Here is a 27,785-nt window from a genome sequence, read left to right as displayed (position 1 = left end):
TCAGTAGGGCCGATTGGCATCCTTAGGCCGCTTTAACTGGACTTTGAGGCGCTTCATGCCAATCTGGAAACCGTTCATGGCCTGGATGGCAGCCTGGGCGCTGGCCGGATTGTCGAAACTCACAAAGCCTAAGGTGAGAGGGTCATAAGGCCTGGCCCAGCCCTCCTCACTCCCCTGAGCTGAGGCCAAGGCCTATTCTTTGCTTTCCTGTAATCACACTACTTTTTTCATGTCTCCCAAATGCCCAGAAACTGCCCAGCACACCGGAGGCTTTCAATAAGTAGTTGTTGAATGGATGAGTCCAGTCCACCTTCTTGCATACCCCAGGACCTTCCTTTCTGCATTCTTTGAAGGGAAGCCCCCTCCTTGGCCTGGATAGCTCAGAACCTGCCTTTTGAAACTTCCACTCCAGACCCTAAATGACATCTGAAGCCCAGAGGACAAGTATGTCCCCTTTCTCCCCTGAAGCAGCCTTTCAAAGAACAAAGACCACTAAACGCTGCTCCCTAAGCCTTCCTTTTGAAAACTGAACTACCCCAGCTCCTAAGCCTCTTCCAGTCCTCTCGGAGCATGGATTTGACCAGCTCTTAAAGGAGGAAAGATATGGTTTCTGGAAGAAGGGATGGGCTTGGGCAGCAGCTGCTATGTGATATCAGGAGTGGAAAAAATGGTTCTTTCAGACTCCTGGATGATCTGGATTTCAAATACTGGGCCCATTGCAACCACATGTGCATGTGTGCATGCTAAGTTGCTCAGTCGTGTCCAAGTCTGTGCGACCCTATGGACAGTAGCCGGGCAGGCTCCTCTGTTCATGGGATTCTTCAGTCAAGAATACTGAAGTGGGTTGCCATGCCCTCCTCCAGGGGAATCGTCCCATCCAGGGATCGAACCCATGTCTCTCACAGTCTCTTGGATTGGCAGGCACATTCTTTACTACTAGTGCCATCTGGGAAGCCCCACTGCAACCCTAAGTGCCTTCAAATGCATCAGACCTTGTCCTTATCTGGAGTCTGGCCAAAATGTGCCCTATTTTCTCTTTTGGATCATTGTGTTCTTACCAAAACACTTGCTCTGATTGGTGGCTCTGTCAACAAAGACTTTGGCTGAGATGACGTGGCCAAAGGGGACAAACATCTGGAGGATCTCTGAGTCCGTGAACTCCTGGGGCAGGTGGTAGATGAAGATGTTGCAGCCGTCAGGGCCTGGGTGGCAGCAGAGACAGAAGGAGGTGCTCAGTGATGGGGAGACAGGCTGCAAGGGGCCGGGGAAGGCAGCCCGCAACATGGAGGCCAGGGTGCCAGACACCGCATCTGTCTCCTACCCACTCGCGTCCCCACGCATGGGGCCAGAGCTGGCCTTGGAGCGCACGACAAGGGCACCCCACCCCTGAAAGCTCTTGGCTGGGACCCCCCCGCAGGCCACACCACACCTTCCCGTTGCTGCTGCTGCTGCTGCTGCTGCTGCTGCTGCTGCTGGGGGGGTGGCGGGGGCTGCTGGGCCACCAGAGCAGGAGGCTGTGGGAACGCAGGTGCCACCAGGCTGTAGGCTGCTGGGTAAGCTGCTGGGGCGGGGGTTGGGGAGAACAGACAGAGCTGATGGGGTCCCCGAGATGCCCCTGCCCCCGGCCCTCCTAACCAACCCTGTCCCTCTGCCCATAGCCTTGCTGATGGAGCTGACAGGGATGAGAGGTGTCAGAGGAGGGCTGCCTCAGGTCATGACCATAAAGGTGTGTCCTCGCAGGTCTGGCCTGAGGTCAGTCTGAGGGGGTGACTGGCAGAAAGCAGGAAGCCCGGGCCTCTTCTCCTCTCGCCAACCCTTCCACCCTGGCTGAGGCCGGGGCTCCTCACCTGTATAGTGCTGCATCCCCGCGTAGGCCTGCTGCAGGGGGTCCACGGGGGCCGCGGGGCTCTGGGCTGCGGAGAGCAGCACCGACCATGAGAGTGAGGCTCAGAGGCAGCGGGGAGCCCCACCTGTGCTTCTGGGAGCCGAGGCCAGGCAGGTGGGGAGGAGAAGCTCATGGGAGGGCATGGGGGTGAACCGACAGGGTGGACATGCACCGAGTCGCAGGCAGAGGGGAGAGCCTGGCATCAGCAAGACTTGAGTCGTGGCTGGCTGTGCCACCCTGGACAAGTTGCCTTGCCTCTCTATGCCTCCGCTTCCCTGGCCGAGACGGGGAAGGAACATCCCTACCCCGGGTGACAGAGCAGGAGGAAGTGCCTTGTCACCTCAGAGTCGGGAGAGGAAAGGGGGTCCTGACTGCCCACAGTCAGTGGTGGGGGGGATGGCTGCTGGGGAGCGCAGTGGGCGGGCGGGCAGAGAACCCCACCTGGGTAGGGGTGAACCCCGTTGGGATATAGAGCGTCAGGGGCAGGCTGCCCGGTGGGCTGGGTGGGCACTGGGCTGTAGCCGTTGACGCCCAGGGCAGCAGGGATGGCAGACACGGGTGTGGCAGCGATGGCAGGAGGCGTGCTGGTTCCTGGGGAGGACAAAACAGCAGAGACAGGGCAGAGAAGCAGATACACACACACAGAGGCAGAAGAACGGTCAGCAAGCCTGGAGGCAGAGGGGAGGAAGCAGGCTACTGTCTGACCCCTGACCCCTCCCAGACCCCACCCTTCCCCGAGCGATGCCCGGAGCCCCCCTCCCCACCTCCACCATGTAGAAGCTCCCGCGACCTGCCTCCTGCACGCCAGCCCAGCCCAGCCCTGCCTGGACCTTACCTGAGGAGGGAGTGATGGGGGTCCCTGTGGCCCCCTGCCCACCTGCCCCCGTCACCCCCACCCCTGCCGTGCCCTGCCTGGACCTTACCTGAGGAAGGGGTGATGGGGGTGGCAATGAGGCCGTTGGCATTGATGGCAGCCATGTGCTGCATCTGCACGGCAGCCATGGTGGCCATGGGGCTGAGGTAGGCACTATGAGCCGCTACCAGGGCCGCCTGCTGCTGCATCAGCTGGGAACAGAGGAAGAGAGGCGAGTGGGGCCCCTGCACCCTGGCCCGGCTCCCCTCTCCACCCTGGGCCTTGGCACTGGGGGGTGGGGGCAGGACCCCGGAGGGAGATGCTCACGGCCTGGGTGTAGGCGCTGTAGGCGCCGAACTGGAGAGCGATGGGGCTGAACATTCCCAGCTGGGTGGCCACCTGCTGCATTCGGCGGAGACCGCGCTCCTTCTCCGTGTCGGCAAACTTCACCACCAGGCTGGATGAGGCACCCTGAGCACCCGCCCCACACATAGTGAGAGGGATGGAGTCAGCATCTCTCCTCCCCAGAGCCTTTAGGACATAGCCTCAGTTCCACCATTCCTGGCTTAGCCTCGTTGGGAGGGCAGCCATCAGAGCGCTGATGTCAAATGGGGAGGCTTCCATCCTGCCCTCCCCCCATGACAGGTTGTACAAGAGACTCGGAAAAATCGAGGAATATGAAGCCACATGCTGGAAAGGGGAAGATGCTCCCAGAATGAAAAGGGCACTCCTGGCCTCTGCATGCAGATCCTGAGCCGGAAATCATCCCCAGGGTGGATCAGCTACAGCAAATGTTTAATCTCAAGCTCATCTTGCCTTGTAGCTACCCCCCAGTGTCCTTGTAGCTGCTCCCCCATGTCCCAGTCCTCACGGTGTGCTCAGGGGACGCAGCTCGACATTGAATACCAGCCTACGCTATTAGTAAATAAAAACTAGCTTGGAACATTTGCAAGGATCCTTGTAGAATCCTGGGCTCTGGAACACATTTCTCTATCTGATGCTGTATCCTCTAGCCCAGGTGCCTGCTAAGTGCCTGCTTGCCCAGCCTCTGCTGGAGAACCTGATGGAGTTTGGGGAAACCAAACTCCAAACTTCCTCAGGAGCTAGCTAGTTCCTTTTGAGGGGTTTGCTCGCTGGGGAGCCCTCTGTGAGAGCAGTCAGCTAGCTAATCCACTGCTAACGTGAGGGGAGGGGCTGGGGCAGCAGGATGAAGGTGCAGAGGGCATGTGGGGCCGCTAAGCAAGTGTCCTGATGCCCGGCCAGTGAGGGAGGGGGATGGGGGGGGGGAAGAAGAGGTGAAAAGTGAAGAGGGCTGAGGGCTGGAGGAGGCTGGAGAGGAGGGCAAGGGCTTTGGGACCGAAGATGGGGGATGGGCACGGGGACAAGGGGCAGGGAGATGGTCTTTCCAAGGGGAAGCTGTCCCCAAGGGGAAGCTGTCCCTAAGAGGTTTGATTCTTCTGCTAGAAAATTCTTTTTAAAGATATTCAAAGATCCTATCCAGAATGGACTGCCCCCTCTGAGCCAGGGTCTGGTGTGGGCCCAGTGAGGCAGCAAGAGGCCTGAGGGCTAGGGCAGTGGTGGGACTTACCGGCAGGGTCCGGCTGCTGTGAAGGGTGTTGATGGCTGCCTGGGCCTCCGCATGGGTCTGGAACTTCACGAAGGCGCAGCCTGAAGAGTCCAAGAGGGAAGAGAAAGGGGTGAGTGCCCACCCTGGAGGGTGCCCCCATAGTCCCCATCGCCCATGGAACCAGTGGGGCAGGGGTGTCGGTGGCCTACCTTTGCTGGTGCCGTCTGGGCCCCGGAGCACAGTGCACTCGTCTATGGTCCCGAAAGGCTCGAACATCTTCCGGACGTCCTCATCTGTCTGCTGCTTCCCTAGCATCCCCACAAAGAGCTTCCGGTCTTCTGGCGGGGAGAGTATAGGAGGAGGGGCAGACTCAGGGCCTTGGGGGCACTCCCTGCCCTGCTCCAGCCTGGGACAGGCAGAGACCCCTTCCCTTCTCCCCTTCACCTGCGCTCTTCCCCGGGACTCCCCTCACCCTGGGATCAATGGCTCTACAGTGTGAAACGGGGATGGTTGGGGGATAGGCTACAGTTACATGGAGAGGACACCCCGGCTCTGAAGGACTGACTTACACTGCCCTGTGGGCCTCAGTTTTGCCATCTCAGCAGTGGGCTGGATCACACCCTCTCTGGCCACCCTGACTCATGCCCACGTTTCCAAAGGTACAGAACCTACCTCCTCGGCTCTCGCTGTCGGCTGGCTTGACCTGGATTGGCCTGTTCATCTAAAGGAAAGAAGAGAAAGGAACTGCTGGGGACCACTTCTGACTGCCCTAGGCGCCCGCCCCAGGCCAGGACCTGCAGAGAGGCTAGAGGGAGTAAGCCCCAGGCCCAGCCCTCTAAACTGCTGGTGGGAAGGAAGGGATGGGGTTCAGTCTTGTTTGGGATCAGGACCCGAGGGGACTAGAGGTCGAGGAAGGAGAGGATGTGGAAGGAGGATGCTCGTGGGGCAGGACTCCAAGCTCAGGTTGGGCCCCAGATAATTTGGCCAAGGAGAGGTGCTGCTCTCCTTAGGGGGAGAGTCGGGCTGCCCACAGGACCCGGGTCCTGAGATAGAGCCCAACCAAAGGCTATTCAGCAAGGCTGCCTCAGTTCTACAAAGTAGGAGCAGCATAGGCCACCCCATCAAGCAAGCCCCAAGGAAGACTCTAGACTGAAGGAGACCCCACAGATGCTCCGACTTCCGTCTGACCCCTGGAGGTGTGTCTGCCTCTTTTTCTGGCCCCTTACACCCCTTGACCCCAGGGGGAAGGCACTCGGGCAGCACAAAGGGAGCAGATGCCCAGTCTCCGTGGCAACGGGAGAATGCGCGCCATGGCAACCGCCCACTCAGCCTGATTTATCCGTCCCCGTCGCCCTGGCGACCGTGGTGACGTCATCACTTCTGCTGCTCCACACACCCGGAGACAGAGTGGGGAGGGGGGGTGGGAACAGAGTATGTTGGGGGTGGAGGATTTGGTGGGGGCTGAAAGGTGGGGGAGGGGCTCAGGAGAGCTTCCTGATTCTGGAGGGAGGCGCTGAGTAGGCTCTACAGGAGCCATACTGTCCAAGCTCCTATCTTCCTCTTCCAGATCAAATTCTTGGTGTCTCACTGTCAAGACAGCTCTAAGGGAGGAATTGCTGTCCCGTGCTCCTTTGAGATTCTCAGGGTACCCAGAAGTCCTCCTGAACTCTACCCTCTCCCTATTCCTGCAGCATCTCCCTTTGTTCATCTTCCAGTGGAGATGCAGACAGTTCCCTTCTCTGTGTTCCTGTCTGGTGAGAGGACTTGGGAATGACTCCTGCAGGTTGATTTCCTTCACCAGGCTGGGGAGCATCTTAGGAACTGGAGAGGTAGGAGAGGACTCAGTATTTCAGGTCTGAATATATTTTGCTGTTGAGAACTTTGACTGTTGGGGCCACACCTGGTCACCCCACTCACCTGCTGGTGGAACAGCCCTTGTTCTAGTGGCCAAAGAAATAAACAGAAGTAACCATTCATCCACATTCCAAGGGTGGGACCAAAGTCACACTCAGGAAAGGCACTAGATAGACTTTGAGGACTGGCCCTGCCACTCACTAGCTAGGTGAACTTGGACATTTCTCTCCTCTAGGCCTCAGCTTCCTCATCTGTGAAATGGGCTGGATCTGGTGGTCTAGAGTCAGGTTCCCCTCAGCCCTAGTATTCTAACCTTGAGACTTCATGTGTCAGCGCATCACCCAGAGAAGTGCAGGAGTGATAGTTGTCCCTGCCCACTCCTCACATGCACCTTGTTCCCAGGTGGCAGATCATGCCAGTCTGTCCAGCTGGACTCTGCAGGTGAGTTATTCTCAGCTCCAGATCCAATCTAGGCCCCACCTCAACCAATGCTTCCTCCCTGTTCACCCCTCCCCCTAGTCTCTGGATCTGAGAGCAGCTGGCGGGGGTGGGTGGTAACAGACACACAAATCCTCTGGCCAATCTGCCCCAGTTTTATCCTTCAGCAATCTGGGATTATCCCATCGGAGGCTCAATCTCCTCAAGGGCGTGTGTGTGTGTGTGTGTGTGTGTGTGTGTGTGTGCATGCAGCCAGGCATAGTAGTCAGCCACTCAGGCCTCTTGTTCTTTCACTCTCCTCCTCTCCTGTTCTCTGGTCTAAGTGACCAGGAAGTCCCCTCATGGGCATCTCAGCAGTCAACCTCTCAACCCCCACTACAGGAGCAGAAGGACCTGAGTCACAGCACTGGAGTCACAGCTTTGGGGAATTCTTAGGCTTGGCACTAACCCGTTCCCAACAGGCCCCTGGGGATTTGCTGTTCTGGTTGGGAATGGGGAACCTGGGATCCAGAGAGAGAATGGTGTTCCTGCCCTGCAAGGCTCCCAGGCACAAAAATAGCATATCAATAAATATCCACAGCTGATATAGATTCGCACAAAAACACACAAGTGCACAGACCACAGCACAGACCACACTGACGGCAGGCTCTCCCCACTCCCCCACAGACAGCCTTCTCCCTTGGTGGCCCCCAGAGCCCCATTCCCAGCCTCTCCTTCTTGGCCTGGCACTTCCTGTGGGAAGCTCGGCCTTTGTTAGCTCAGCTCGGGCACACCTGCCCCTTCCCCTGAGTCCAGCTGGGCCCTGTTTACCTGGCAACCAGGTGCCGGGTGCCTCTCTTCCCTAGCTACTACCCGCCAGGTGATAAACCCTCCCCAGGGCCTCCCAGAGAGGAAGGGGCTATTTATACTCTGACCAAGTATCTATAAGATCCCCACCAACATGGTCACTTGTAAGTAAGTCCTTCTCACCAAGAGCAAAGACCCCACATCCAAGAAGAGTTCCCCATGCCCACAGATCTAAGTCTTCTGAAGGCAGAGGCCTGGTGCCCTACCACTCCCAGCTCCAGACTCAAGCCCCGTGTCTCAGATCACACACAGGGCCTCTCCGTGGAGCCATAATCCTCCTGCCCAACGGCAAGGTGAAGGGGGGACTCATGTCCCCGCCATGGGATTTTGGCCCAAGTAAAGCAGGAAAGGCAGGCCTTCATGCCACCAGCTCCAGGAGGCCACAGGGAGAATGCTCACAGAGAGAATTCAGGGTCCTGTGACAGAACCTCTCCTGGGAACTCTTAGGAAGGAGAGAAGGAAATGGGGTTCCATGGCCATAGGCCCAGCTCCCATTCTTTGTCCCTGCAACATTAAGCATCACCCAAATATGGTGGCACCTTCCAGATTCTGGGGTGATGAAGATGGGGGAAAGGAGTGAGAGTAAACGCCCCCATTGAAGAAAAAACCTGCAGCAGGAGGCTGCAGTAGGGGTAACTGTCTAAGGGTAACTTCCCAACACAATTGTGCCAGAGCTGGAGACTGAACACACACATACACTTATACACACACACACACACACACACACACACACTTGCACACTCATCTGAAGGAAAACACTGCTGCCAGAAAGGCAAGTGGCTGAGAAAAGACCTGGGGGGACACAGGATCAGGCCGAGCTTGACTCCCCTAGGCTGCCCTGGTCTGCTCCCCTAAGACCCCAACATGGGCCCCCCTACATGGGCCCTCCTTGGAGGATCCCTCATTTCCTACTAAAAGCTCTGTCTGGGGCGTCTGGATTCTGTCACCTGGCGCAGGGGCCAGAGTGAGAACTCAGCATCACCTGGGAGCTTGGGGCAGGGCTGGACAATTATTAACTGGGGTGCCCTCCTCACTCACCTCTGAGTCCAGGCCTTACTTCCTCAGGAAGAGGAGGCAGCACCTTTCCATACCCGGGATGGAGCCATGCCCGAGCCACACAGGTGCCTGGAGGGGGACAGGGCCAGGGAGGAGGCCCCCTGCTGGCCTAGATGGCCCTGGGCTCCATCCCTGCCATCTCTCACCCATGACCCCACAGCCCTGCTTTCTACCTCCTCCCTTGTTCCTCCCCACTCCTCTTTTCACAGCAACGCTGAGATGGGAGACAACAGAAAAAGATAGAGAAACAGCAATGGAAGTGAAAACTGTTGATCTGTGTGGGCCCTCCACAGAAGAAAGAGAAAAAAGAGGGTCGTGAAGTCATGTGATGGAAACCAGGCTTCCTGGAGATGCTTGTGCCCAAAGACAGACAGACACACACACACACATGAGCACACACACACACACATGAGCACACACACACACATGAACACACACACAAGCACACACACACATGAATACACATACAAGTACACATGCGCACACACAGATACACATAAATGAGCACACACACACATGAGCACACACACAGACACACACGCACATGAGCACACAGATACACACGAGCACACACAGATACACACAAGTGAGCGCGCACACACACATGTGATTCTTAGAACCCGAGCCTGCTCACACATGCCCAGACCCTTCACTTCATGGGCTGTGGCCGGGATAAGGTAGTGGGTGCAGGCGGGGACCTGGCAGTGGATCTGCTTCCCTAGTGGTACTGAGGGTCGAGGGCCACAGAGGGTCACTGAGCTACGGAGGGTGTGAAGTTGGGAGTGATGGAGACAGTTCTGTTTTCCTGGATTCCCCCCCCACCCTTTCCATCTGTTTTGTCTATTTCCCTCCCTGGAAGAGCTGGAAAAACAGGCTGCATCTCTATTTCCTACACAAGGGAAGGAGAAGGGGATGTGACAGGTGTGTCTCCAGCACTCAGACTGTTCAGCAAATATTGGCTGGAGGGAAGGATGGAGTTAGCTCTCAAGAGGTACTTTCCAGGGGAGGCCACAGAAGCCAAGATACGGAAAGGAAATGGCACATCCTTTCCCCCCAGGATGCATAACTGGGGGGGCAGTCTGAGAGTCTTTATTCTTGTCCTCACCCTCCCCCCACCCAGGCCTGGGACAAGCTGCAAGGATGGCTGAGAGGAAGACAAAGAACTCTGACCTTGCAGGAGGGAGGCCACATTAGAGGCCACCCTGCCTCCCTAGGCACATTCGGTGGGGTCAGGCCAGGTCCTCCATGCCGTCAGGCTGCCTGCCCTGCCTGTTGCCCCTTGCCCCCTCCTCGGGGCTTACTCCCAGCCCAGGCCCACCGGGCCCTGACCCACCCCGATGCCCTGTGGCTCTGTTCCTCTGGTTTCTCCTGGAGACACGAGGTGAGCTTGTTCGACCTCAGAAGTCAGCTCAGAGATGCCCATCCAGCAGGCACCAGCTGCTCATCTCCGGGTGCAAGCACCCGTCCCCCATCTCACAGATTTCCTCCCTGGAGCCAGAAAGAGTGCCTGAGCGCCTCCTGCCCCCCTCTGCCCTGCACTTGCTGCCCACAGTCTTCTCGCGACACCACCCAGCCAGCCAAGTCCTCCCTCTCCATGTGGCCCCAGGGGTGAGTGGGTGGGTGGGGAAGGGGCCGCCTCTGCTGCTGGCAAAGGTTATATTTACTCCACTCATCGCTGTTTTCCTTCTATCTCGGTGAGAAGAAATGCATGCATCTTCAGCAAGGAGGAGGGGAGCTACCAGGAGGAAGTGACCTCCTAGTGACCAGAGGAGGTGGAAGATATGTTCAGGGTCTTGGGACGGTGGTGCCCCTTCTACAGTCCTTCTCAGCCCTCTGGCCCTGGAGTGGGACTCACCCCTGGAAGCGTCTTCTGTTCGTGCAGGGCGCTCTGGGCCTTCAGGGCTGAATCGCGGGCACAGTATGTCAGGAAGGCACATCCTGAGGAGGGGCAGGGGCAGAGAGGCCGGTGGGGGTGAGTCCCCATCTCCCCTCCCTAGAAGGCTCCCCTCCCCCTTGAGCCTGAGGATTGGGGAGCTGGTCCCTTCTTGCTACCTTCTGCCTGCTGGGGCGGGGAGGTGCCTGAGAGGGGGTGCACGTTCTCCCCAGGAGTCTGGGCTGAGGAGCATGGGGCAGAGACCCCGAGACCGGGAGTCTTCCACGGTGGGGTGATGGAAGAGAGAGAAGCCTGGGCTGTCGGAAGCTGGGGCTTTGTGTGGGGGGAGGAGAAGGGGCATGTGATCTCCACACAAGTACGTGTCTGTGGTTTCCTCTCTTCCTTAGCTGGTCTTCTTTCCCCTTCCTCCTTCGCCTCCACCTCCCTCCATCTTGGTCATCACCCCTCCCCTCTCCCATTTTCCCTGTTTCTTCCTTTCTTTCCACCTCCGAGGGTGGGGAGCAGACTAGAGAAGGAAGGGAAGAGCGGGGCACAGGAGCCCCTGAGCTGGTGGAGGGGGAGGCAGTGTGGCCCCTCTGAGCCCTACCGCCAGGGGCTCTCCAAAGCCTGACCCCGGACCTGATTGACCGTGGGCCTGACCCTGCTTAGCTGCCTGAGGCCCCGCAGCCCTGAGGCCTCTCCTCACCCCCAGCTCCCGTAACTTCCCAGTCACTGCACTTCCCATAGCTTCGCCAGCCCGTCATTCTACAGTCACTCCAGGCCCCTCTAGTTCTGGAGCTGCCCTGCCCAGTCCATGAACATCCATCCACTCTCTCCAGGTTGAGCACGTGACCCCGGGTCCATACCCCCGTCCCAGTGGTATCTGAGGCTACTGAGACGCTCATCTTGTGTGCGACACCTCCCTCCCACACACACCTGCCCACCTTCTGTCTCTCAAGCCAACCCTCTCGTCCCTCCATCCTTCCTTGAGTACACATCCACATCATCTGCCTCAACTCGGGGAGCCACACCTCTGCAGCCCCTTGACAACTCTTCCCCCTCCATGAGGCTCTCCTGAGTCCTCCACCTGGAGTCCCCTGGTCACCCGAGCTGAGTTCTCTTCTAGCTCTTCCATCCACACTCCCCATCCCAGGAACTCTTTTTCTTCCAGATCGGCCTTTTCCAGCCACTCCAGCCCTCCAGCCTGGCCTGGCCCCTCCTCCCAGCCCCCCAGCCCACTCCCTGAAGCCTCTCCAGCCTGGCCTGACCCCTCACCCTTGTGCAGCCCGGTGTACTTGTCCTTGATGACAGTCAGCTCGAAGATCCGACCGAACTGTTCAAAGATGGGTTTCAGGTCCTTTTCCTCCAGGTGCCTCGGGATCTGCCCCACAAACAGCTTGATGGCATCCGGTTCCTTCATCGGGGCGGCCCAGGAGAAGGGGCCGAGGGGAGCAGGGAGAGCTCGAAGGCCAGGGGGAGCTGCCCAGCAAGGAGGCAAGTGGCCGGGGCTGGGGCCCAGCCGGGGCTGGCTTTCCCTGTGGCCCCAACCACAGTGCTAGCAGAGGGGCAGCTCTTCACACAAAGGAGGCCCAGGGAGTTGAAGGCTAGGGGTCAGGGGTCTAGGCAGACACTGTCATGCCACCAGGGGGCATAGCCCAAACAAATGATCTCCCTCCCGGAGAGCTGGCAGAGATCCCAGGATGGGGGGCAGTGTGGCCAAGACCTGGAGGGTCGGGGTGGTAGCAGAGGCACTGGGAACCGGGGACTGAGATGGGAGCTGGAGGTGGAGGGCAGGGGGAGCCTGAGGAGGGTGACGGGAAAGGGGGCTGAGGGCTGAGGGTCCTGGTATGGTGGCCAGCGGCGCTGGGAGGGGGGCACTCCTGATGTGGGGCAGGTGGAGTTCTCCTTGGCTTTCCTGGAGGACACCTCCCCTGTGGCTGGTCCTTCTGCTGGGTCCGAAGATCCCTGATGCCAGATGCTTGGTCTCTGATGGCGGCAGGGCTCCGGGGGTCCCTTTGGCCCTGCCGCCCCCCTTCAGGTCCTCCCCTCAGCCCCCCTCCCACCCCCACCCCTGTCCCCGGGCCTGGGCTGCTGCTGGTTGCTCCCGCCGCTGGGGCTGCCTGCTCTCCCGGTCACCTGGGTCCCGGAGCTCTGCTCTCCGGCCGCGCTCTCCTCAACAAAAACCTCCCCCCTCCACACCCCCCTCCCCACTCCCACCTCCTTTCCCCTGACATCAGTGATGTCAGTCTCAGGGGTGGAATACAAATTCTCTACCCTGGAGAGGGACGCACAATCCAGACAAGAGCCACGCCCTCTTTCTATCTCCTTCCTCCCTGACTCCTTTCCCACCCCCAGAAGAGCAGCTGGTCCTGTTGATAATAACCCTTCCCCCATCTTACTCCCCAATCACGAGTTGGGCAAGGCACTAAGATGGAGAATTTATAGAGGAGCCCTAAGGTGGGGTCCATTGTTCCGGGGGCTGGAGCTGTCCCCGGTGCTGGAAGAGAAGACCCAGGAGAGGGGAGCAAGGGGGAGGAAGAGAGGGGAGCCGGCGTCTGGGGAGACTGAGAGTGGGGAGCCAAGGAAAGAAATCAGGGGAAAGTAGAAGGCATAGAGACAGTTGGGCAGGTTAGGGGCGGGTGAAGAGAAGGGTGTAACTGGGGAGGGAAGCAGGTCACGGAGCCTGGGGGAAAGGGCAGAAGGGACCCAGAGAGAAATATGGAAACAGGGTTGTGGAAGAGAGAGCAGGGTGAGAAGAGTGCAGAGAGGGAATTGTGTGTTTTCCAGAAAAGAAAGCAAGGAAAACTCGATCTTGCTGGCATTTGCTGACGCCCCCTTCTTGCCCTCTGGGGGGTTTGTGTGTAATAAGTGCGTGGGCAGAGAGGCAGCGGTGGTGGTGACAGCCGGTGGTGACAGTGTCACGGGTGGTGACAGCTTTCTCACTGGGAGGCTCCTTGAAGACCAGGACACTGTTTAATTCCCCCATTTTACTGTTCACAGTGTCTAGCACAGTGTCTTACTCACACATAGTAGGAACCTAACAAATATTTCTTGAAGAAACAGTCAACGCAAAGAACCTCTGATGAGAGTAGATTCCTGATTGCTTCAGTGGGCAGAATCACAACCGTCAAGCTCCCCTTTAGTGCAGAGGAGACCCAAACACTCCTTCCTTCTCCTCCCTCTGCCCCAGTTAGGTTCCCTGAGTGGGACTCTGAGAGTCGGGTGGCACAGAAGCAGACTTGGGGGCCAGTACTCCCCTAGACAGCCCTCCTGTAGATGATCAGTTTGCCTGATGATGTCGGAGGAGCTTGACCCCTCCATGCACTGGGCTTGCTCACAGTTCCTCCTCAATGCAGAGAGTTACTGTGACCTCAAACCTCCTGATGGGGCAGCCCTTGCCCGCCATCTGGTGCTCACTTACCAGGGCTCACAGCTTTTGCGGGACACCCTGCCTCCTGTCACCCTTTCGTCACCCCAGAATGAGGCTGATGTCTCCACATCTGAAATCTGTCCCATCTGAATCCCAGCACCCCTTTTCCTAGGCTCTCTGGTCAGGCCAGCTTCTATTCTGGAAAGGGAAGTAATAGTAAAACCACTTAGAGGGCTGCTGGTGTTGGTTTATGTCCTAAGCATTGTTCAAGTGCTTTATATTGACTAACTTGTTTAACCCTCAGCACCACCTTATGATGTAGTCTCTATCATTATCTTCCAGTAAAGATGAGGAAACCAAGGCAGAGAGAGATTAAATGAATTGCCTAAGGTCATGCATTAGAAAGAGATATAGCTAGCTGAGAGCGGAGGCCAGACAGTCTGGTTCCAAATCCACAGGTTTAACTCCCCTATCACATCTCCTAGTGAGAATGTGTGGAGTGGTTGAGCCTGACTTTTCTTCCTCTTGTGTCTTCATCTGAGCCCTGGGTGAGACATATCCTTCCTTCTACTGCTCAATCCTTCATTAGCCCCCTTCCACCCTTCCCTCCTGTGGCCTGAAGTCACATTCTGCCAGGTATGTATGTTTGAGAGAGAGAGAAAGTGTTTGTGTGTGTATAGACATGATTATACTTCATTGTATGAATGTCCAGATCCTCCCTGTAGGGTCCTCTAAAGTGCGTGGGTGGTGGGAGATGGTAGAGGACCACCTGACCACCGTTCTGACCAGAGTGGTCAGAATATGAGATGGCAGTACCAGGGAGTCAAGAGTGCAAACACATCTGGAAAGTAACTTTCCACTTACCTCCCCACCCCCACTGCTCCTTCCCCGGCCTCCTAATCTGATCTTGGTATTTATGGAGATGCTGAACAGATCCGCCCTCTGAGGACAGAGCCTAGGAAGACCCCACGGCCCTGTTGATCTCATTACTCTGGGTCTTGTCAGCAGACCTGCCGCCCTGCTGCTCATTCAGGCTTGGGGCTAATCATATTAATTGAAATATTAAACATTCAGAAAAGCGAATTATAATGAACTCCCCTCACTCCTCCTCTCAGTCAGCAATTGAGGAGACAGCTGCAGGCAGCAAAATGTCTTCAATCCTTCGTTTAGTTTGTGGTCCCCAGATGGAAGGTTTCAATCTGAGAGGAGAGGCAGGGTTTAGGGGAGAAGAGGTGGGAGCTCTCTTTAGGCCCTAGTTGCTAGGTGACTTTGGGCACATCTCTGTTTTCCTTCCAACCTTGGGGGAGGGTATCCCTATGAGGTAAATGCTGGGGTGGGGGGTGTGTGTGTGGGGAAATGACCAGAGGCCCATACTGGGGAATTGCTCTCCTGGGGGAAATGAGGCTTCCAACTCCCAGTTCCTCCAAGGTACTTTCTCTTCCCACCACCCCCAAGCTCATCCTCTTTCTTGTACTTTTGCGCTCAACATTAAGATGTCCTACATTAAAAGATTATTGACTTTATAAAGGGAGAGCACACTCCTGGTTTTAGATTCTTAGGAACTGAGAAGTGCTAAATAATTAGGATGCTTTTCAGAAAGGACAAAATGTAGTGATGGCATGTGTGGGCAGAGTGACTGGTCACCAAATACTTGCTGGCCTCACTAGTTGAAAACAAGAGTGAAGACTTCTGCAGCAGAATCTATAAGAATGTACAGACAGCACCAGCTCAGGTTGGATGCATGAGACAAGTACTCAGGGCTGGTGCACTGGCAAGACCCGGAGGGATGGGATGGGGAGGGGGGTGGAAGGGGGGATCAGGATGGGGAACACGTGTGGATCCATGACTGATTCATATCAATGACAGAAACCACTACAATACTGTACAGTGATAGCTTCCAACTAATGAAAATAAATGGAAAAAAAAAAAAAAAAGAATGTACAGAGAGAATTGATGCTATAACCTTCCTTCCCTCAAGTGGAGAGGTAAGACAGGCCAACACAATTTACAATAGTGAGAACTGACCTTCACTTGAGTGCATGCTCAGTCGTGTCTGACTCTGTGTGACTCCATGGCTTCTCTGTCTGTGGGATTCTCCAGGCAAGAATACTGGAGTAGGTTGCCGTTTCCTACTCCAGGAGATCCTCCTGACCCAGGGATCAAACCCAAGTCTTAAGCATCTCCTGCATTGGCAGGTGGATTCTGTACCACTGTGCCACCTGGGAAGCTGTTTGAAAAAATGAAAGTAGCTTCTCTCATTTCCACATATGTGTATTTGGGGTTTAGGCTATGGGATGTGGTCAGTCAAGAAAGGCTTGATTGATTCTCAAAGCACAAGAAGATCATAGCCTAGCAGAAGAAGGACATTAATCATTTTATTCATGAGGGTGGGGGGGCGTGGAGGGAATTCTGCATGTATATGCCTATTATCTCCGTGTGTGTGTGTAGATTTTCCAGTCCAGGCCAGCACTGTTTACTATAATGCAAGCTATATACATATATATATATGTATATATATATAAATAATTAAAAAATTTCTAGTAGCCACATTAAAGAAAATAAAAATGAAAAGGCTTTTCATAATATATTTTCTTTTTTTTTTTTTTTTAATATATTTTCTTTAACTGATATATTCAAACTATTATTCAATGAGTATATGATATAGCCAAAGTATTCAACATGTAATCAACATAAGGATTAATAATGAGATATTTTACATTTTTAAAATACAAAGTCGGACTTCCCTGGTGGTCCAGTGGTTGAGAGTCTGCCTGCCAATGCAGGGGACACAGGTTCAATGCCTGGTCAAGAAAGATTCCACATGCTGTAGGGCAACTGAGTCCTCAAGCCACAACTATGGAAACTCTCGCATCCTAGACCCCATGCTTTGCAACAAGAGAAACCACTGCAATGAGAAGCCTGAAGACAGCAAATAGTATCCCCCACCCTCAGCAACTAGAGAAAGCCCATGCACAGCAACAAAAATGCAGTGCAGCCAAAAATAAATAAACAAAAGATTAAAAAAAAAATAAAGTCTTCAAATCCAGTAGGTATTTGGCACTTACAGCTCATCTAACACAGCAAATTTCAGCCACAGGTGTCTGGCTATGACCACAGTACAAATCTAGAGGGTTTACTACTAACTTCTCTGGGGAGTGGAGGGGTGGGCAGAGACAGGTCTTGGCCGGGAGAAGTATCACCTCTGATTAACCTCTGCTTCGGCCTAAAAAAATCACTTCCGACAGATGGCAGCTTATCTACCTCTCGCTATAATTCACGCTCCTAAAAAATCAACCCAAATGATTACTAACCCAGATGGGGTTTCTGGGAAGAAGCTTTTAGGCCACTATTTAATCTACCTCTGGAGGTTTTCTCCTGGCTTGAGAACTGCCAACATTTTCACTTCTTTTCCTCAGTCTTTTTTTTTTTTTTTTGTCCACACTGCAGCTTGTGATATCTTACTTCCCTAACTGGGGATTGAACCTGGCCCCAGGAGTAAAAGCACCAAGTCCTGACCACTGGACCGCCAGGGATTCCCTCCTCAGTCTGTTCTGAGAAGCAGATGGCAGGAGACCCCTCCCGGGCCATGGCCTGATATTGGGCAAGCTCTTTCCTTGCTCTTGGGTGTATGTGCCACGTGATGCAGTTGTTCATAAATCTGAAAAGACTGCCTCCTTTTGCGCTCTCTTCCCTGCCTCTCAGGCAGTCTGCTGGGCATGATCTCTGCGGGTGTAGAAACTCAGCACTTGTGTGTATTGTCAGACAGCCTCCTGCCCTTTCTAGGTGCTATTTTCAGCTCTCTGACTTTTTGTCTCACTTTCTCTTCTTAATTAGCTAGTAGAAGAACACATCCTGAAGACCAACTGCCTTTCCCCTCCTGTGTATCATTGGGAGTGGGAGATATGATTTAGAATTTATAAGGAGCACAAGGAAGTCAGTCCAAGATGGGAAACTTCTGGCAGGATGTCCCCAGGTCCCGTCCAGCATTTTTAGCCCGAGAATGTTCCTTCCTTTGTAGAACTCAGCTTATTCCTTGCCATGGGGTGCTTTCATGTTTTGTTAAGAACCCGAGACGTCAGTGTCAAGTGTCTACAGGACAGATGGAGGGGTTTGACTTCTGGGCCAGTGGAAAGCGAAGAAGCCTAGATTCTCCATTACTACTACTAAGGCTTTAAGTGAGAGGGTCAGGAACCAAATTCTGGGAGAATCTGCCTTAAGGAATCCTTTTTCCAATTTCACTCTTTTTTTTTGTTCAGTTACTCACTCGTGTCCAACTCTTTGCGACCCCATAGACGGCAGCACACCAGGCTTCCCGGTCCTTCACCATCTCCCAGAGCTTGCTCAAACTCATGTCCACTGAGTTGGTGATGCCATCCAACCATCTCATCCTCTGTCATGCCCTTCTCCTCTGCCTTCAATCTTTCCCAGCATCAGGGTCTTTCTCAATGAGTCAGTTCTTCCAATCAGGTGGCCAGAATATCAGAGCTTCAGCTTCAGCATCAGTCCTTCCAATGAATATTCGGGACCGATTTCTTTTACGAGTGACTGGTTTGATCTCCTTGCAGTTCAAGGGACTCTGAAGAGTCTTCTCCAACACCACAGTTCAAAAGCATCAATTCTTTGGTGCTCAGCCTTCTTTACGGTCCAACTCTCACATCTATACATGACTACTGGAAAAACCATAGCTTTGACTAGATGGACCTTTGTCAGCAAAGTAGCGTCTCTGCTTTTTAAGGTTTGTCATAGCTTTTCTTCCAAGGAACAAGTGTCTTTTAATTTGATGGCTGCAGTCACCATCTGCAGTGATTTTGGAACTCAAGGAAATAAAGTCTGTCACTGTTTCCATTGTTTCCCCATCTATTTGCCATTAAGTGTTGGGACTGGATGCCATGATTTTAGTTTTTTGAATGTTGAGTTTTAAGCCAGCTTTTTCACTCTTCTCTTTCACCTTCATCAAGAGTCTTTAGTTCTTCTTTGCTTTCTGCCATAAGGGTGGTGTCATCTGCATATCTGAGGTTATTGGTATGTCTCCCGTCAGTCTTGATTCCAGCTTGTGCTTCATCCAGTCCAGCATTTCTCATGATGTACTCTGCATATAAGCACGGTGACAATATACAGCCTTGAGGTACTCCTTTCCCAATTTGGAACCCATCCGTTGTTCCATGTCCGGTTCTAACTGTTGCTTCTTGACCTGCATACAAGTTTCACAGGAGGCAGGTAAGGTCGTCTGGTGTTCCCATCTCTTTAAGAATTTTCCACAGTTGTCTTTCCAGTTTTGCTTTCAAGCTAAAGAAAAAGCGATTTGAGGTTGAGTGGGGTCAAGAAGAAGGCCTCATTTTCACACAGAGCCAAGCTGGAAATCCAGTCTCCAAATCTGGGGAAGGGGGTCCTTTAGAGTCCCTCTGGACCTTACTCCCTGACTTCAGAATGGCCCCCTCATTGCTTCTCTCAGCCCCGCCCCCTGCTGGAGAGGGCCGGGTTTGAGGGCGGGGCCAGGCTGGGGGCGGATCCTCACCGGCTGTGCCGCCCGTCGCCTTGACGACCGCGACAAGATGGCGAACGTGCCGGGCGCGATTAAGGGACTGTACCCCGAAACACTAAGCCCAGAGCAGCTGGAGAAGCTGCGCAGCTTCAAGGTGGGTGCGGCCCCAACTCCCGCCTCCACCGGAGTGCAGCTCCTCCCCGGGTGAGGGCCGGGCCCCGGAGAGAAGGGACTCGGGAGCCTGTGCCCAGATAAAGGGGCGGAAGGCTGGGGGATGGGGACACCTCCGGCGGACCCCTGGCTTCTGGGTCCTTGAACAGATCCCGACAGGCGCTTGAAAGTGCAAAAAGAACTACAATAGGAATGGACCAGAGAAATGGACCGAAGTGACTGCCGGATACTTTAACTTAGATACAAACAAGAACTTCCCAACGGTAGAGACCCGACTTTAGTTAAGGCGCCTAAGCCTGAGCCTGAGACAGCAGCACTGGAGATGTTAATAATCTGTAAGAAGAGAGATGGCTTAACTTTTCAAACATCCTGGGAAGAGACCTGGGTTCAGGGAGCCCCTTGTTTCCCCAAGCCCTCTGCACCTCCACCTGGACCCCTGAAATCTTTCTTTTCATGGAGGGTGACCTTTTACTCTTGCCCCCCAGATTCAAACTCGGATTACTAATGAGAAGTACCTTAGGACCCACAAAGAAGTGGCGTTGCTCATAAGTGGGTTCTTCAGGTAGGTGGTTTTCCAGACTGGCCTTGAGTAAATAGTGGAAATTTTTACCAAATCTCGCTGGGGATAGATGAGTGTGAGTCACCTCCTCTTTGTTTAAACACTGCTTGTTGCTTCCTTTAGGGTCTGAAGATTGGAAAATATCCTAAGATCGAATGTTCCTAATGCTGGGGCCTGTGACACCCAGGATTTTCTTGTTATTTCTAGAGGCTTCCTTCAGTTATCTCAAAAATTTTAATATGCATTCATTTTAGCTGTGAGGATAAATATATACCTTCTGACACTTGGAAGAAGGAACTTGGCATTGAGAAACTCAGCAGACAGCTACTGGGTGTAGAACACTATTCTCCACAATGGTATTTAACAAGATCATTAGAACTTAAAAAAAAAAAAATTACAGATGTCTGGCCTTTCAGATGTACCAGAGAACATTGTTGTAGAAAGACTCCAAGGGTTGGAAGCCACTCCGCTGTAAGTCCTGGGGAAAAGAAAACCATTTTCCACCATATCTTGGAGACCTTTTCCCTTCCCCCACACTGCTTTTCAGCGTGGCATTTGCTTGAATGAAAAAATTTCCTAATGGGATGAAAAGCAAGGAACTGAGGGGGAAAAAGAATCATGGCGCATCAATGGATGGAAACAATAGAGCTATCTCAGAAATACTGTTTGGCTACAGACAAATAGACAAGATTTAAATAATAATGGCTTCCATATCCAGGCACTGTGTTGGTTTCCTGCATTAGCAGTTATCACACTGTATTGTAATTGCATTGTCCATCTTTTGTCTGTCTCCCTGGACCAAAGCTCTAAGCTGGTGGAGCCATGTTTTTGTCCCCAGGGCCCACACAGTGTATGGCAAATTGGTACATTTGTGCTGATTCTCCCAGCAGCTCTACAAAGATAGTTTATTATCAGCTCCATTTTACACATGAAGTACTTTCCCCAGGTGCTGAACCAGGATCCAAACCCCTGGTTTTTCCACTGTGTTTTACTATAAGCACACAGGAGCTGGGAGCCAGAAGTAGTGCTTTCCTTTGTCTTTTAAAGTTTTTTTTTTTTGCTCATACTGGAGTGCATGCAGGATCTTAAGTTCCCTGACTAGAGATCGAACTCAAACTTGAGCCCCCTGCTGCAGAAGTGTGGTAACCATTGGACCACCAGGGAAGTCCCTGTCTTTTTAAAAGTAGGCCTACAGGGGTGTCTTTCTTCATGCTTCATTGTTGTTCATATTTTAGCTGTTTCTCCAAATGGCAGTGCAGTCTCAGAGGGCAGAGAGGGGAAGGGGAACGGGAAGATGGAAACCTACCTGTGAAGTTTGGTTTTATTTGGGTTGGGGTAAGGCTTGGCCAAAAGATCGATTAGGGGTCCTCTGACAGTGTCAGCCCTGGGGATCGGGCCATCACTTTCTGTACCTTTTCTTCTAAAGGGAGATAAAGGAAGACATCTATCCTGTCCTGGGGAGCTCACAATGGAGATTGGGAATAGATGGTAAAACCTGAAATATCTCACTATTTCCAATGTTCACAGACAAAAGGATTAAAAGCAGTGGGGGTGGTGAATGAAGAGGGCATTGTTTTAGTCACATGGCAGGAATGGCCCTGCTTCTCTGCCCAGGAACAGTTTCCAGGAGTAGCCTGGTGTCTGCAAGGACAACCCCAGGCAATTTTTGGCTCTCCTTCCTTATCATCCCCCTCTCGGGCCAGGTAGGCCACGAGGCCTCTCCTTTTGCTGTCCCTCAAGCTCCTCTCATGAAATCCTCCTGGCCCTTTTTAGGCCTTTCTCTTTCTGGGATGGAGGTGGGAGGAACGGAGAAGTGTTTGAAGTTTGAGGGTTTGTTTTCGGGCTTATGTGTGTGTGTGTGATTGTTATTTCCTTTGGATGGTACCAGAATGAACCAGAAACAACCTGTCATCATCTCTGGATGCTTCTGATGGTCCTTCCTATGAGAAAAGAGGAAGGGAGAAGAGGGGACAGAGTCTAGGGCAGCATGCCTGTCCTCACCTGTCTGCATGTCTCTGCTGTAGACTCACTGCAAGCTGTGAGAAGCCCCACAGTGTTTTTGTTGGGAAACTGGCTCCCCACTTGGCTCTTCCAGATCCTAATGATTTATGGCCATTCAGCCACAGCTTTCTGGTCTGTACTTATATATACAGTGTACAGAACTCTTCATACCTTGAATTTGGGAAATGAAAAATGGAAGGAGTAGGGATCTAACCTATTTTTAGGCACCCAGAGATCTCCGGTTTTAGGCTGGAGATAGGAAACAAAGTGTGACATTGTAAGAAGGCTTTAGTAGGGGTTTCTGTAAACAGCCAGGCAGATGAATCTTCCCAAACCATAGCACCAATCATATCATTCCTTGGCTGGAAAAAAATCTGCAGTGGATCCACAATACCGCCTTAAAAAATTCAGTTGAAATGTAAAATACAAAAGAAAGTGGCATGAACTTTCACAAACTGAGAATACACATGGTACTAGTGTCCAGATTAAGAACTAGGATCTGACCAGCACCTCAGACCCTTTGTGGCCCTCTCCAGTCACTTCCTCCAAAAAGTTAGTATCCTGACTTCTTTGTGTGTGTGTGTGTGTCCTGACTTCTAATTGCTCAGATTTGTATTGCCTTTCTGTATCCTTTGAAAGTGAAATGAAAGTTGCTCAGTCAATGTCTGATTCTTTGTGACCCCATGGACTATACAAGGATTCTCCAGGCCAGAATACTGGAGTGGGTAGCCTTTCCCTTCTCCAGGGGATCTTCCTGACCCAGGAATTGAACTGGGGTCTCCTGCATTGCAGGTGGATTTTTTACCAACTGAGATCTGAGGGAAAACCCTCTGTGTCCTTTGTATAAATGGAATTCCACAGTATGTGCTCTTTTGTGCCTGGTTCTTTTGCTCAGCAATATCTTGTAGCCCCTCCATTCTCTTTGCTTTATAATATTCCACGGTGGCACTTTACCACACTTTATTTATTCATTCCCATCATCATTTTTGGGCTTCCCTGGTGACTCAGATGGTAAAGAATCTGCCTGCAATACAGGAGACCCAGGTTCAATCCCTGGATCAGGAAAATCCCCTGGAGAAGGAAATGGCAACCAACTCCAGTATTCTTGCCTGGAGAATCCCCATGGGCAAAGGAGCCTGGCAGGCTATGGTCCACAGGGTCGTAAAGAGTTGGACACGAGTGAGTGACAAACAACATCATCTCTTGAACTGAGTAGGAATGTCTCTCCCTGGTCTTTAAGGCCGTCCACACCAGACCCTCCTTCACTTTCCTCTATTTCCTGCATGTGCCCCCACTCTAGCAAGACTGGACCCGTCTGGTTGTTTCACTGAGTGCTCTTCAAGACACTGGGGAAACAAAAGTGGAGATGACCCGGTTCCTACCCTGGAGGAGTTCACTGTCAATAGACTGTGAGCTGTTCCCTTTACTTTCTGGACCTTTGCTCCTATTGCTTCCTTGTCCTGGAAGGCTCTTGTCCCTCAGCCCTTGTCCTGTGTGTAACTCAAGGGTTCTCAAACACCAGATGCTGTGTGAAGACTTGGGGGGTCTTGTTTGAAGAGGCGGCCCTCTCTTCTCTGATCTCTCAGCACGCTATTCCGAACCCTCCTGTAGCACTACCTGAAGGTTAGTTGGTATTTTGGGAGCTTCCCTGTTTCCTTGTGCTTGACTGTCTTTTCTTTGAGGTGGGCCTGTATTTATCTTTTTAAAATCAATCCCTCTTATCTTATATAGTGACTTACACCTAATTTGTGCTCAGCAGTTCTCAAGTTGAAGGAGGAGAAGGGAAGCAAAATTGTTGAAACTTGGAAGGCAGGGGCCTCCTGGGCAGGCAGGGCAGCTGTGGCCACGAGGCTATGTTGCAGAACCCTGGCCTTGGAGCCACACGACCTGGGGCTCCACTCCTTTATTTACTCGCTTTATGAACTTGGGCAAGTGGTCAACCTTTTGAAAGCTTGGTTTCTTCCTGTGTAAAACGGGGCACATCATTGCTGTTTCACAGGGTTGGAGAGTGAGGTAATATTTGTGGACCTGCTTTATGAGCCATAAAACTCCGTGGGATGTGAGGCAGTTTCAGCTTCCCAGTGGACTGGCATTGCGGGTGTCGTCACAGTATCCACGGGCCTGCCGGGCCAACAACTGTCTCACGTCTGTCTTCTCAGCTTTGTTTCCTGCGCTCTCTCTCCCCACCCGTGGCAATTTCTGGTTGCTCTTCCTGGGAAGGTTGTGGGTGGCACACCTGTCCCCCAACATGTGAGACCCTCAGGGACGAGGCAGCGAGCTCTTCAGCCCTGGCCTGGCCTCGGTTTTGTGAAATGACTGTCGAGTGAATGACAAGCTTCACTTGGCTACAGCACTCGCTGTTTCGCGAGCTGAGCGTTTCCTAGGCTCCTTGCTTCTGGCCCTGGATCCTGACTTGAGGGAGAATCACACCGGAAAGGGTCCTTGGCGGGAGGCCTCTGGCTCTCTGCCCGCGAGGACAGGTGTGTCTCAGGTCGTCAGCCGACAGGCAGCTCTGGACCTCCGCCCCGTACCCCTTGTTGTTTTCCAGAGAAATGTTTTTGAAAAGACCAGACGACATTCCAGAATTTGCCGCAGGTGAGTAAGGCAGCATCTGTTTTGGGTGAGTGATCAACACGCACCAGGAGTGTTCCTGTGAATTGCGACTCGGACAAGGCAGAGCCTGGGTTACCACTTCACCTGATGTCTCCCAAGGGAGCTTTTTTCGAAACTCTCTTTCCTGCATGTCATTTCCTCAGAATGAGGACAGATAAGAAATGAGGCAGAACTTCCTCGTGGTAAAGATGGTTATGAATGTTGAGATTCCCAAAGGGACAGACAGGCAGCTCTTTTCCTAGGAATCTTTTTTTTTTTTTTTCTGTCCCGGGAATCTTAAAGCAGGAGTCTCAGCCCAGGCTGTGCATTAAAGTCACCTGGGGAGATTTTAAAAAATACGGATGCCTGCCCCCCGCCCCCGCCCCCCCCAGGGTTTTATTTAATTAGTCTGGGGTGGGGCATGGCATCCACAGTTTTAAAGGCTCCCCAGGTGATTCTAATGGGCTCCGCTGCCCTGAGAGGGCTTGAGGTCAATGGTATTTAAAGGGAAGGGGCTAGGCCGACTGATTTCTCGGGTCCTTTTAGCCCTGGAAATCGGTTACAGCCTCACAAGATTCCTGATTGAATCTAAGTACGTCTTTGCTGCCACAGCAGATGCTGCCTCTGATTCACATTATGCCTGGTGTATAAAAATCCTGCTCTGTCGTCATCCTGCTAGAGCCTGGCCCTCCTTGGAGAGGATATTCTCAGAGAGGGCGTGATGTCTCAGACAGGAGCCGGCAGGCCGAGTAGAGACAAGAATAACACTTGGTATTTATTTGGGCCCCAAGATGGGCCTGGAGCAGAAAGCCAGAGACGGCTAACGGCTTCCTGTGCGTCAGCAAGCTGACAAGCCAGGGGCAGGGTGGTGTGGTGGGGACCGGGGCCACCCCGTGTCCGCCTTCCCGGGAACTCTGGAGCTGGAGGCTCAGAAGTGCTGGGGGTCGGGGCAGTGCAGATGGTGACCCTGGAATTTGCTGTGACATCTCATATTACATCGTAAAACTGAACCGCAGGAACAATCCTGCCAAGACAGAGCTGTCCTAACTTTTTAGCAGAGTGAGCTGTCTCTCCCCTCATCTCTTCCCCTTGGGTTTAGATGATTTCTTCTTTTTGATTCTCATCCCAGACTATTTCACGGATCCAAGACTTCCCAACAAGATTCACATGCAGCTAATTAAGGAGAAGAAAGCGGCTTAATTAGCAAAATCACGATGCTCAGCTGTTGAGAGAGACCAGAAAGAATCCAGCCTCTGGTGGGTGTTAACCTCACTTACAGACAGAGGCTTCTTCACTCCTGTGAAAATAAGCACTGGCTCCTCGGCCTGGGGTGTGAAAGAAACCAAACAGTCTGCAGAGAAGTTTCTGCAAGTGTTGAGTTTTCCTGACACTACCTTGGGGAATTAGGGGCTGTGAAGAGAGGCCTAGGGTTTGTCTGGCATATCTGTGGCAGAGACATCCGTCTTCTTAATCTAGTGATGTGGTTGAGGAGAGTGGAAGTTGGAGCAGTTCTGGAGAAAGAGGGAGGCAGCGAAGCGGGGGTGGGATCTGTTACCACAGGCTTCCTGTGAGCTCCTGTAGTGGCCTTTTCCTTGTGTCCTTGGTGGTGGGAGTGGAAGGGCTTCCCCACTGCTTCTGGAAGGGGTGGAGGCTGCCTCCCTCGCAGCATTTGGATTGGGCATCCTCCCATCCCCATCGTCAAGCCAGGCTACCCTATGAGAGTCAGCACACATTTTCCAGGCAGGCTTTCTGAAATGATTTGGAAGGTTGGGATTTTTAAATGTGAGGTGGGAAGAAGCCACACTCCTGATTTAGCAGCACCATTTCTTTTTTTGCAGGGTCATCTGAAAGCCAGAGAGCTCTGTTACCCTCACTGTGGGTTTCCAGGCTGCCCTGGGCTGCGCCTGCTGTTGCAAAGGCTTTTAAAGATACTCATTAAAAGCAGACCTTCCTGTGCTCTCTGCTTTATTTCAATCAGGAGGAGGAAGACATCCTTCATGGGAGGCTGCTCTACCCCTCCTCTGACCCGGGAGGTAGCAGGGCCTGTTTCTGTGCCCATGCCCAGCCAGTGGGCTGGTTCCTGTGCCATAGCCCCGTGTACTCCTGCCCCTCCAGGTTCTCCCTCCCAGAGCCAAGACAGGGCGAAAGAACAGCGGTGAGCATCTGGAGAGGACCACAGCTGGCCATGGTGGTACTCAAACAAGCAGAGTCCGCGGTTCGGAGGTGGCTTTTGTTTTTTATCTCACCTCCGGGGTTACTATACAGAGTACAGGTGATGATTAACTTTTATTTCCATAGAAGCAATAATAAGAGGAATTGGGTTGGAAGAACAGCAGGAGTGAATGAGATTAGACATAGAAAACCCACTCAGGCTCATGAATAAGAGTGAGGGGCTCAGAGGTGGTGGACTTTGTTTTGGGGGATTTTTAGGAACAAGCTGCCCAGCCATTTCGTTTTCAGCATTAGAGGCAGGAGAGTGGGTCAGCTGGCCTTGTGGAGTCCTTTCTAGGCCTAGAAGTTTTGCATGGATGTGTCTATGTCTCTGGCCTCCACGACGTACTAACTCCACTGTAGGAAGGACCTCTCACTTGCGTGTCACTTGTCAGCTTCACCATGGTTACAGAAACACCAAATATTAATAATACAGACTGAAGCAGGGGCTGTATTTATATTTGCCTTGTCTGCTGTCTTGTCCCCAGCTACTGTCACCTGAAGTAGTAGAAAAGGCAACCAGATGGGGGCGGTTAGAGAATCGTTGGTCTTCCCTGGTGGCTTAGACGGTAAAGAATCTGCCTGCAAGGCCAGAAACCTGGATTTGATGCCTGGTTGGGAAGATCCCCTGGAGAAGGGATTGGCTACCCACTCCAGTATTCTTGTGGGGAGAATTCCGTGGAGGAGCCTGGCCTACAGACCATGGGGTCACAAAGAGTTGGACATGACTGAGTGACTAACACAGAACTATTAAAACTGCAGATATGCTATGCGATAGGAACCTGAGGAGTTATTTTACGTGCTTTCAGAATCACAGTTCAGCAGCCATGGATCTGATAATGAGCTATCCCTGTTTAGAAAATCCAAACGAAGCTATCAGCCAAACACACATCCACTAAGGACCGCTGACGTGAAGTGTTACATCAGACATTCTCGGCGCCTTCTGTGGGAGAAGAGACCTGCAGCAATGTGAAGAGAGAGCAGAGTGTTTCTCAGGGTGCTCAAATGCGTGATTTAATACTGTGAC

General features: G+C 52.9%; 2 protein-coding genes across 21 annotated transcripts; one reads left to right on the top strand and one right to left on the bottom strand.

Annotated features, from left to right (window-relative positions):
- CELF3 (CUGBP Elav-like family member 3) lies at positions 1 to 11,792 on the bottom strand. Of its 20 annotated transcripts, none has more exons than XM_065927024.1 (14): positions 11,648 to 11,792; positions 10,355 to 10,437; positions 4,978 to 5,026; positions 4,515 to 4,643; positions 4,327 to 4,406; positions 3,066 to 3,209; positions 2,809 to 2,950; positions 2,327 to 2,476; positions 1,848 to 1,913; positions 1,790 to 1,795; positions 1,500 to 1,558; positions 1,430 to 1,448; positions 1,119 to 1,202; positions 1 to 128 (listed from the first exon to the last, which is right to left on the bottom strand). In XM_065927024.1, the coding sequence occupies exons 1-14, from the start codon at positions 11,790 to 11,792 to the stop codon at positions 1 to 3; spliced, it is 1,284 nt and encodes a 427-aa protein (XP_065783096.1). The 20 variants fall into 20 exon arrangements, with proteins under 20 accessions (XP_065783096.1, XP_065783098.1, XP_065783109.1 ...); XM_065927026.1 differs by having other exon boundaries at positions 3,069 to 3,209; XM_065927037.1 differs by having other exon boundaries at positions 4,515 to 4,682; positions 4,969 to 5,026; positions 11,648 to 11,789.
- A 7,480-nt stretch (positions 11,793 to 19,272) lies between these two features.
- Positions 19,273 to 26,503, top strand: RIIAD1 (regulatory subunit of type II PKA R-subunit domain containing 1). The gene is made up of 5 exons (XM_065926981.1): positions 19,273 to 19,378; positions 19,881 to 19,957; positions 24,504 to 24,550; positions 25,677 to 25,803; positions 26,386 to 26,503. The coding sequence occupies exons 1-4, from the start codon at positions 19,295 to 19,297 to the stop codon at positions 25,745 to 25,747; spliced, it is 279 nt and encodes a 92-aa protein (XP_065783053.1). The 5' UTR covers positions 19,273 to 19,294; the 3' UTR covers positions 25,748 to 25,803; positions 26,386 to 26,503.
- Positions 26,504 to 27,785: the final 1,282 nt, after the last annotated feature.

Source organism: Muntiacus reevesi, chromosome 1 (genome assembly GCF_963930625.1).
Source record: "Muntiacus reevesi chromosome 1, mMunRee1.1, whole genome shotgun sequence".
In the NCBI taxonomy this organism is placed as follows: Eukaryota; Metazoa; Chordata; class Mammalia; order Artiodactyla; family Cervidae; genus Muntiacus; species Muntiacus reevesi.
Note: the sequence above shows the minus strand (reverse complement) of the source record. Positions and strands in the feature narration are given on the sequence as shown.

Bases quoted from the DNA above. Each gene is read 5' to 3' on its own strand.
- CELF3 (XM_065926993.1), bottom strand. From the start codon at position 11,792: ATGAAGGAACCGGATGCCATCAAGCTGTTTGTGGGGCAGATCCCGAGG. The intron at 4,644-4,977 runs GTAGGTTCTGTA...TCTCCCCGCCAG, and splicing joins CGACAGCGAGAGCCGAGGAG to AAGACCGGAAGCTCTTTGTG. The intron at 4,407-4,514 runs GTAGGCCACCGA...TGGACTCTTCAG, and splicing joins CCCAGACGGCACCAGCAAAG to GCTGCGCCTTCGTGAAGTTC.
- RIIAD1 (XM_065926981.1), top strand. From the start codon at position 19,295: ATGGCGAACGTGCCGGGCGCGATTAAGGGACTGTACCCCGAAACACTA. The intron at 19,379-19,880 runs GTGGGTGCGGCC...CTTGCCCCCCAG, and splicing joins AGAAGCTGCGCAGCTTCAAG to ATTCAAACTCGGATTACTAA. The intron at 19,958-24,503 runs GTAGGTGGTTTT...GTTGTTTTCCAG, and splicing joins CTCATAAGTGGGTTCTTCAG to AGAAATGTTTTTGAAAAGAC.